The 11,061-nt window shown below is 39.9% G+C and overlaps 1 protein-coding gene across 1 annotated transcript; it reads right to left on the bottom strand.

Annotated features, from left to right (window-relative positions):
• Positions 1-471: 471 nt before the first annotated feature.
• Positions 472-4,318, bottom strand: LOC102702543. The gene is made up of 5 exons (XM_006650066.3): positions 4,144-4,318; positions 2,375-2,645; positions 1,714-1,950; positions 1,379-1,596; positions 472-1,021 (listed from the first exon to the last, which is right to left on the bottom strand). The coding sequence occupies exons 1-5, from the start codon at positions 4,197-4,199 to the stop codon at positions 754-756; spliced, it is 1,050 nt and encodes a 349-aa protein (XP_006650129.1). The 5' UTR covers positions 4,200-4,318; the 3' UTR covers positions 472-753.
• Between the last annotated feature and the right edge of the window lie 6,743 nt (positions 4,319-11,061).

The raw sequence follows: 11,061 nt of genomic DNA, 5'->3' as shown, positions 1-11,061 counted from the left end.
GGCGGCGTGGGCAAGGGGAGGAGTGGCGTCGGAGTCGCCGGGGACCGGGACGGGGGCGTAGCAGCGGAGGACGTCGTCGACGCCGAAGCAGAACGCGCTGGGCTAAATTTTTTTCCATCGTAGTTTAATTTTTGATATTGGTTTTTATATCACGAGAAACACATACATAAAAATCTTATTAACAAATTATTTTTTTTATAAATTTATCATTTGACGTTTTCGTTTTTTATATCACGAGATGACACATACGTAAAAATTTTAAATTTATCATTTGACGTTTTCCCTTGAGTAAGCCAAATAATCACCTGAACTTTACTGAAATTATGTTAGATTAGTGATATTTTTAAATTTTTTCAGAACTTCAATAATATTTTTTCAATTATTGATTAGGTTGCTCTTTTCTAAATTATTACTCATGTAAAAACCATTAGATAAGCTCAAAACGCATGGGCATGGCGACCATACACTAAACACAGTAACCAGTTGTCAGTTGGCTTACCAGTGCCACACACACTACGTTCCAAACAGAAGATAGAAAACCTCCAGCCAATAACAATGTATCCAATGAATCAACTAAACCACATTAGTTAGGGCGTACATGAGTTAAGACAGGTGCATTCACATTTTGCATCAGCCTACCTACACTACACCTCTTCTGCTCGAGAAAAGCAGACAGGTGGTGAATCCTACTCTCTCTCTCTCTCTCTCTCTCTGAAGCATCCGTATGTACTTTTGTCTCGGTACAACTCGCCGTCATACAACATCGTCCAATGGTACAGGGCGTGGTGGGGAGCGCTCTCCATGGGGATTTTGATTTTTATGGCCAGCAGATCTGCCATATTCATCTGTCAAAATACCTTCCGACTCCTTAATGTCATTCAGAGCTCTCTTGGCATACACCGTAAAGGCGACCGTGAGAACGACGGCGATGACGAATGAGATGATGTTGTATGTTATCTCCACAGGTGTCATTTTGTAGTTGCCATACTTCATGTCAGCCAGTGTGCGTATTAGCCTCCCACTGCACAAAAGCATACAAGAAAGATGAGAAACAAAAAAAAAAAAGGTATCACTAAATACTATACCAAATGCACTTCGTCACTCCTGAAAGAAAATTGCATGTGATGTTTGCTTAATTGGCCTGCATTAGTTGCTGTAACTGCTAATGTATACCCTGCACTGCTAAAGTTCTAGTAAATATAGAGCTGCAGCTGCAGGCGCTAGAGCATGCTAGAAAGAACACTTGGTTAAAAAACAGTGACTTGTTGATGACATGAATAAACAGAAATGGAATACAGTGAGTGCATATAGATAGTTTGATTGCAAAGTAACGCATGACAGACTAAATCAAAATCTGCAAATAGAGGTTTGTGCCAACCTATAAATATAGATGAACGCCTCAGGTATCATTCCAGTAATTGAACCACATAGATAAGGGTTGAACTTGATTTCTGTCACTGTTACAGCATAATTAAAGATTGTATATGGGAATGGTGAGATTCTGAATAGTGCAACAACTCTAAACTGCTGGAACCAATTTCCTTCCCCAGCAAGTTTTATTAGAGCAATCTGCTGAGGCCATCTCTTTAACCATGCCTGCATTTAAAATGAGCAGGGAAGCAGAGAGCAGAAAATTAGGACAAAGCTCCATAAAAAAAAAAAGATGCAGATCCTAAAATAGATGCCACAAGACATGCAGTTTAGAATTGTTACATGTAGACATTCGCGGAACAATGAGCCAATCCAATATGGAACCACCATGCCAATAGTAGTCCCAGCCATAATAATCAAGAAACCCCAACCATAACCAAAAATCATTCCTGCCAACCACATGGAAGGTCCAGAAGGGACTAAAATTACTGGGAAGAGGGCTAAAGATGCAACGAGGACGACAGCCAAAACTGGACGCCCAAAGGCACTTGCTTCCCATTGCATGATTGGCAAGAGGACCTACAACAAACAGATATTCCAACATAAGTCCAAACAATTTTCTGGAAAACGAATATGATAAAAAAGTTACACCTGACTGTCACAATATAGTACAAAAACAAGAGATATTCAAAATTTTGTTAACTTGAAATAGAATTTTACTTGACAACGTATTATGACAGCTGTGCACCCATTTACCATATAGCATTCCAACTGACATGCATATACGGATACAAATGGGAAGGTATGGACTAGTCAAATATCAATCATCAAAAATTTGAAACTTATAAGCTGAAATTTCAGCTAATGCTTGGCAGTAATAGCACTAAGAACATAAAAAGAAAACTAGTAGTCACGGTTTCATTAGCTTATTAATCTATGACAAATATTACCATTCAAGCAAGGAAAAAGGACTGTATAAAAGATCTCCACAATATGTGCTCACCTTCTCAAAGGCAAAGGGAACTCCCCATTTGACAAAGACATAAGATACCAGTATAAGAAGGAAGCAGCCAAGCAGAACTTTCATCCACCAAATGGATCTTGAGGTAGGTTGTTCAGGTAGAACTACCATGTTAATGTCACCTATTACACTCTGGGCTGGTCTGACCAGCCTTTCATATTCATCATCCTTTGTGTTTTGCTCTGGCTGTTCGATTCTGTTGCATGATGCCACCGTGGAAGAGCTTGGCATATCTGTAACTACCTTTTCACCTCTGTTTACAAATAAAAGCAGATTAGAACAAAAAGTTACTCAAAACATTTAACAAATTTTATTAATTTTATGTCATGGAAGTAAGGATGCCATGTGCTTGTTTTGTTTTGTTTTGTGTACTAGAAAAGCATGGAAATTAGTTGACTGAATTTAATGTAAACAAGATGTGCGGCACACAAGAATCTGATATGCTCACATACATCACAAGTATGAAGTATCTTTTTCATTTGATCTCATATTCTAAACCGTGGTAATTTACATGGAATTTCGTTAGGTAATCTGGTAAGATGGAAGACAATAACACAACGAAGTGCTAGATTTCATGATCAAACAGAGAATGTACATCTGCAACGCAACAGGACATGCCATCGATATGCTGTATCTGGACAATAAAGTGCACTGTAATCCCTAAAACTAATGCAACAGGTTATCTTTCTCACACTACAGCAATGTTCCATGAAAGAGAAATATTTAACATGTGAATGTGATAATCCTTGGTCTAAAATTTGAATCACCAAGTCAAAAGCTCAGCTGTTTTCTTTTTTTTTTTTAGCACAACACTGTGATTGCGCTTAGTAATTTACATATCTAATCAAATCACCAGCTGCCAATTTCTTCTCAGTTGATCTGCAACACCCCAAAACCAGTGATTTTGAAAAGAACAGCACAAGGCACTCAATATTCCAAACATCGTCACGGCCTCCTTCGGAACACAGAATTTTTATTACAGGAAACAGTTCGATTCCTCCAAACCGAATAGGCCCTCAGTAAAATTTCCCAAATTAGTTCCTGCTTTCGACGATTTCGAAAGAACCTCAAACCCGATCACTCCGTGCTTGCTGACGTAATTCTTTGCGCATGTGCCACATTGGCCAAAAAACAAGCGTAGGTGTAGAAGTAGAACAGTTGCCACCCCGTGAGCCCGTGTCCGTGCATGGTACTATTGAGGAGGGTCGTTGGCCCATCACACATCGCATGGAGCCCCGTGACCAAAGGATCCACAGCTCTAATGGCGGACAAGATGCAGAGAAGAAGAAGAAAAGGCTCACGGTTCACACCACCACGCACAGCGCCATTTTTCTCTCCAATGGAGTACGGAGCGAACCAACCAAAGCCCACACCACACGCCATTGATGACGCGAGCTATTCCACCTCGGTAGAACGCAACGCAACGCAACCACCTCTAGCTAAACCCAGCATCTGCGCCGCAACCTTGCCACACGAAAATTCCTCCCCCGAATCTTTATCCTACGAAAATTATATTATGAACTTGTAAAAAAAATAATAACAAAACCACCTTGGATGCATCGGCGGCACCCGATTGAAATTTGAACCCTAGCTCAGAATCCTTCCTCTCGCTAGAAAATCGCGAGCGCACCCCACCGAATTTCCCCTCTTCTCGAAGAAAAAAAAAAGAAAACAAACAAACTCGCAACAAGCTGAGCGATCCCGGCCGCGAGAGAGCTTGGAAAAGAGAAGGAAAGAAAGAACCAAACTACCTGGCCATCTTCCCCGCCTCGATGCTGAGCGGAAGGACGCGTGCAGCAGGCGTCATGGAGGAAGACGAGAGAAAGAGAGACGCGTGGTTTGGGTTTGGCTTTACCACCTCTCCCTCCTCCTCCCCTCTTCTTTCTAGAAGCTTGGAGGAGGGAAGGAGGGAGACAAGATGCAAAAGCAGCAGCAGCCGCGCCGCGCACACGAAACGAGAAGAAGAAAAAGAAAAAAAGAAAGCAGAAGCAGAAGCGCGGGCCGGTTGTGAGTTTACCGGACTGCCCCTCGGCGGCGTAGAGGTGGCGGCGGCGCGCGTCGCCGTGGCTGGAGGCGGACGGAACTGCCCCTGCCTGCTCGCTCCGCCGGAGCGAATATTCGTCGGCGCACGGGGTTGGGGCCGGGGGTGGCATCGTGTCGCCGACGAGGCGGGCCCACCACCGGGGCTGGAGGTCTCTGTGCGACGCGTGTCCCTGCCTAGTGGGCCCCGCATTGATTTGGTTTGGTTGCTGGGTAGTTGCGGCTAGTTGGCTTGCTTCCAGGGAAAGCAGTTATTATTGATATGGAGAGATTTTTGGTTTGTTTGATATTCCCTCTTAGCAAGAAAGGGTGCATTTTTTAAATAGGTATGTTTAACGTTAGATCGTTTATTTTATTTAAAAAGTTATAGTTAGTATTCTATGGTTATTAGATGATAAAACATGTATAATATTTATGTGAGACTATTTCATTTAACTTTTTTAAAAAAAATTAAATAAGATGAACGGTCAAAGGTTAAACATAAAAGTATACAAATTAAGCTAAATTGGAATTTGGATGGTACTATACGTCGTACTCGTAATCGTAACTAATAATCTGAAAAGGAAATTAATTAAAAATATATATCATATCATTAAATTCATACTATGGGTGAGTTAAGTTAATTAACCGTCTTATTACATGCTCCTGTTGTTGGTCAGTGGTCAAAGTCAAATCATGCTAGCTTAGCTGCTGGTTGCTGCTGCTCACATTGAGAATTCTTTGCTTCTAGTAGATGTGTAGTTGGACGGCTTCCTAAAATTGACCTGATCGTTTTGGCTTTGATTGTGGCTTGGTATTATTCTAGAGTAAAAACTGGACAGTTAGCAGTTGACCTTTGTTCGGATTAGGGTATATCGAATCATGTTTGTTGATTTGATAAATAAACATAAGAAGCAACCGTGTAGCCAGATTTTGTCGACGATTCTTAGGCCATGTTTATCCTAAAAATTTTCGCATTCACGTGTCACATTAAATATTCGGACATATGTATAGACTATTAAATACAGTTTAAAAAATAACTAATTGTATAGCTTGAAAGATTTTTTACGAGACAAACCTTTTGAGCCTAATTAGTCCATAATTAGTCATAACTGTCACGGTAACTTAAATATGCTGATGACGGATTAATTAGGCTTAAAAATTATCTCGTTGTTTCTTGACACTATGAAATTAGTTTTTAATTAATCATCAAAATAGTCTTCCAATATCCGGTCAAACATTCGATGTGACACTTAACCCAATTTTTTTTCAAACAAACCCTTATAATCCGTTCTATCAAACAAAAACACGTTCGAAGACGTGGGAAATCGTTCTGCATGATTTGGTATCATTGGTGGTTTGTTGAGCCCTAAATTGTCTGATACCTTCCTCTTGATATGAGTTTGTGTACTAGAGATGGTTAAGACATAGGCTTAGCAAAATCCCCGTCAGGACGGGGTTGAAATTCCCCCACGGGGATTTGGGGCCAAGGCTTTGAATTTTTTGGGGACGTGGACGAGGAATGAAACTCACCCGTGAGGATTCTGCGGGGTCCCAAAATTATTAAATAAAAGTAAAAAAGTTTTGGTCATTGGCTCATTACCTATTAAATCATCAATTTAAGTTTACTGGGCATTTACTCTATTTAAACAGAAAACTCTGTCCTCACACCCTCTCTCATCTCTCTATCGCTAATGTGCCTCAACGCCGCACGCACCATCGATGTTTGGGGACAGGATCGGGGAGCACATTCCCCGATTCGATTTTGGGGCCAGGGTCGTTCTTGACATCCCCGGCCCCCGCCCCACCAAGGTACCAGGCCTATTAAGATGATAGAAAGGCCCTGGGCCCTATTCTTGGAAGCTACCGCCACATCTTAAAATAATATCTTTTTATTTATTTTAGCTTGTTGCAAAATAGTTTTATTTGTAGGTAATCATCATTGGAGCTTGTGAAAGCAATTAATGGATAAAGTAGGGAATAATTGTATTGGGATTAACAAGGTGAAGGATATTCTAGCTTTTTTGTTGATATATGTGTGGTGAGTGAAGAATGAAGTTATTTTAGAATAAAGAGAGTATAATCATCTGATTGAATTGGTTTGGACATTTGGATCAGTTTTTACAACATTACAACACTTAAAAGCAGCGGGATTTTGAGGCCTCCGGAGCAATCTGCGCTGGCGTGGCCACTGGCGGAGGCCGACACGCCACCCCAGCCTTTTTCCGGCCATTTTGCAAAAAAGCCCTTATAGTAGTTGCTAATTTCTTATAAGTCGCTGGTTATTTGTTATTAGTCCCTATGAGTATATTCTCACGTTTTGCATATTTACTTATAGACCCTCCACAAAATAGAAAATCCTATGCGAAGGAGAGAAAATTCCGATAATAGGACCGCGGGTCTTAAAAACATAAATTAGAGCGGCTTTTCTGAAAAACATATATTTCACAAACCCTACCCATCTCTCCCCCTCCCCCTGCCGTCCTCCCCCACGCCGCCTCCTGCATCGGCGCATCCTCCGCTCGTGCCATCCACCCCCACCCGGCGACGATTCCAGCCGAGGGAGGGCCTATACGCCGTCCCCACCCCCAGCGCGCCGGCCAGCCGCCGTCTCCGCTGCCCCCCCGACTCGCTGCCCACGCTGCACCGGCCACCCTACGCAACGTCAGCCCGACAACGACCCCCCCTCCCAACGCGCCATCCGCCTATCGCCTCTACGCCCGCCGGCCGATCGCCGCCTCTCCGCCCGACAACTACCCCGCCCCCGACGCGCCGACCGCCCGTTGCCTCACCTGCTGACGGCCGACACTGACTCACCGCGCTTGACGATGTGGATGGCCAGGAATGGTCGGTGCTTTAGCGCAAGCTCATCCATTCTCTCCTCCGATGCAGAAGGATAGGTACTGCAAAAGGTCAACCATGTATTGATTCTACCATTGATTGTTCTTATCAGTGTCATATCAGGTAAACAGATTGCATCGATTTCCACTTATTTATGAATAAACAAAATTTATGAAGGGACCCTTCAAATTTTACGTTGTGGTACCACCTGAAATCTGTGTTTGTGTGATGGATTAATCTGTGTGCTATTATCTGCATTTTACTGAATAAAACAAGCAGTCTGTTGTTTCTGCTAATTTTGTTGCACACTACCACATCAAGCTTACTTCGATATTAGAAATATATGATCGTTTACATGTCGTGGTAGCAGAACATACACAACAGTTGAAATATGTGTCTAATTTCCTAATCAATATGATTTTTGTTATTTGTTCCAAGTAAACTAGCAATCATCAATTAATGATCTTTGCTATCGTTGCCCACAATGGTAAGGTACTATTTTACTACAGATATTTATCAATTTATTATTTTGCATTCCTATTATATGTTTACAGACTTATTGATTTGTTATGAATGATATTTATTTCTGGGCATTTAATCTGTTGTAGGTTTGTTATTGTGCAACCCTATTGTTAAGTTGGTTGCTTTTAGGTTGTCTTCATCACAATTTATGCTGCATGATTTTTCCTGGCTCCAGCTTATTTTTATACTTTTATAAATCTGGACTACATGAGGTAACTGATAAAACTGCATTTCTAAAATACACATGATGCTTACACTTTAGTTAAATTTATTGGCTATCCTACAGGAATCAATCTTTTTTTAGATGGAACAATATCTTAACTTACATTACTTAGAAGCTAATTCATTTGACTCATTTTAGTTGCAGAGTCACACATACTACCATGGCCATTGGTAATACTAGATTGGAAAGCCTTATTTTTTGTTAATTGTCTTGAACTGGGTGGATGTGGGCTGTAGTTGCGGTAAGTCCCGTGAATTCTGCCTACACTGCTGCTGTCTACTCGGTAGATTATTCATGAACTTGATTTCATACCTTATTGCCTCCTAAACTTTTCCAAATTGAACTTTCCCAAATTGCTCGAGGCTTTTCTACTTCATAAACAATCAATTGACCTTCGGAAACTTTCCAAAATTGCCATTCAAACTTTAGATAGCAGCGCATGGTCCATTATGCTCATTTAGTGACTTATAGGAAGTCAGTATGTATTTCTGTTTGTACAGTCAAGTGCTTATTTCCAAGCATATATTAATAAAAGTATTCCGAGAGTATAAGCTCTACGACATCTCATTCTTCCGAATTCTTTTGTTCTATAGATTTGCTCAATTCTCACTAAAATGTCATGTAATAAATTTGAAATATTAGTCTATATACATTTATGTTTTAAAGGGTAGTATACATATCTATTTCATCAGCCTTAGTAGTAAGATTTAATGCTAATTTGCTTGATCTGGCATCTTATCTAAGTTCTTCCCTTCTGACATGTCATTCATACCAACCTAAAACATTTCTTAGCTGGTTTTCTTTCGTGTGGCTGGTTTTGCACAATGACATTATTTTGTTATCGACTTTATTTGATTTATATTCTTTTATAGTTCGATCACAAAATTGGTTTAGTATAAATACCTACCTATCTTTAGTACAAATATGGCTTGTAGCCTGGTTTTGCATATTTATGCATATGATTAACACAGATTGCTACTACTTTATATGCGATGCCATTACCAATTGTCACTTAGATCATTACATGTTTTCTTCTTGCTTCCAAGATAAGATGGCAAATGTTAATAACTATACATCAGCAAGCGAAGAATCCCAGATTCCTCCAGAAAGGTAGCCACAATGATTATTAAAACATCAATTCGATCGATTTGAAGAACCATATGGCCCCATTTTTACTTTCTATACAAGCTTTTGAAACAATGGTTTCGATTACGATTACGCTCTGACCTGAGAAGAGTAGATGCAAGCACATAAAAAATTGTATGTTTTTATCCAACATTTACTCAAATAAAAACTATGTTGTACTGATATCAATATTACATTTTGATATGCAAATATTGTTTGTAGATTAAATATATTTATAAATGTTGATTAATATATAAAATCTTCCCAATTGGGAAAGTGATGATTTGTTGTCCTAATTACAGATGCGCTGGCAGAGCGCGCAACGCGTGCCGTCCACTCTAGTACAAATTATAATAGGAAGCCAAAAAACAACAAATTAGAACTAAGCCCCTAGGTAATTCAGATCGGCATATCATGTGGTGACACGGGTATGTAAAAAAAAATATGGTCCTGAAAATTGTAAGATAAAATGTTATATTTTAATAAAAATTATCCTTGGATTGTCCTAGTCACCCACATTAGAGTCGACAACTTGCTGAGGACGATGTAGGTGAGCACGAGGGAAAAGGTGGCGAAGTGCCTCCACCAAGTGAGGAGGTTGATTGATATTCAGCTGAACATAAGGGGGTGTTTGTTTCTAGGGGGGCTAAAGTTTAGCCCCTGGGCACATCGGATGTTTCGATATTTATTATAAATAGTAAACATAGTCTATCAATGAAACCAATCCATAATCTTGGGCTAATTCGCGAGACGAATCTAATGAGCCTAATTAATCCATGATTAGCCTATGTGATGCTACGGTAAACATTTGCTAATTATGGATTGATTAGGCTCAAAAAATTCGTCTCGCGGATTAGCACTCATTTATAAAATTGGTTTTTTTATTAGTATATGTTTAATACTTTAAATTAGTGATCAAACATCCGATATGACATGGGACTAAAAAGTTTAGCCCCATCTAAACAACCTCTAAATCGAACATCCGAGCTAACATATGCAAAAAGATGCCAATTATGTAAAACACATCTAGTGATTACCTCGGAAAGACGCAAGAGATGTTGAGCATGGTTACCAATTGATGCCACTTGGCATGGTGGTATAAACTTCCAGCTTACTCCAAATCAAAATTCTGCTGATAGCAAATTTATATGGACATATAGACATTATTTTCACCAAAGAGAAAAGGGGACGATTAGTTGAGCTCAATTATGAGCAAGCTTGTTCAAACTAAGCCTAGACTGAAAAAGCCTGGTCCCACGAACTAGGATGGTCTCAGGCTTGACCTTGAAACTTGGGTAGGCCAAAAAATAAGTCAAGTACACCTTGGGCCGCATTCGTTTGTGCCTATATGTTAACTTATCACTTTCGTTTTTCGTACACGTCTACCTTTTTCGCGTGCACGCCTACCGAACTGTTAAACGGTGTATTTTTTATAAATTTTTTTTAGGAAAGTTGTTTTAAAAAATCATATTAATCTATTTTATTTTTTAATAATTAATAATAAATTAATCATGTATCAATCTAGTACTATGTTTTTCGCACCAGGATAAATTAACTTACCTTTACCCAACCGAACACGGCCTTGGTGTCCTTGCTAAGCTTGGGCCTAACCTTTTTGGTGAGTCTTTATATTTGAACACATGCCTACTTGAGAGCCACGGTGAAGGTTGATGCATTTGACAAGTATATTTGCAATGACAACTACCAAATAACAACTCCAAAGAGTTGTTGATGATAAGAAGAAGAATCGTGTGGCACCCTTTTTCCATATATTAAGGAGATTCGTGAGAGATCTCTGGATAATGATGCAAAGAGTTGCTCTACTCTCATACACGGAAGTTATTTTGGATGGCTCAACCACTAGAGTAGCTTGAAAAATAATTAAGGACATGGTTTTGGTAATACATCCTTATTAGTTTAGTGGTTTCTTAACTAGACA

The sequence above is a fragment of the Oryza brachyantha genome, chromosome 3 (genome assembly GCF_000231095.2).
Source record: "Oryza brachyantha chromosome 3, ObraRS2, whole genome shotgun sequence".
Classification (NCBI taxonomy): domain Eukaryota; kingdom Viridiplantae; phylum Streptophyta; class Magnoliopsida; order Poales; family Poaceae; genus Oryza; species Oryza brachyantha.
This window is presented reverse-complemented; position numbering and strand designations above follow the sequence as displayed.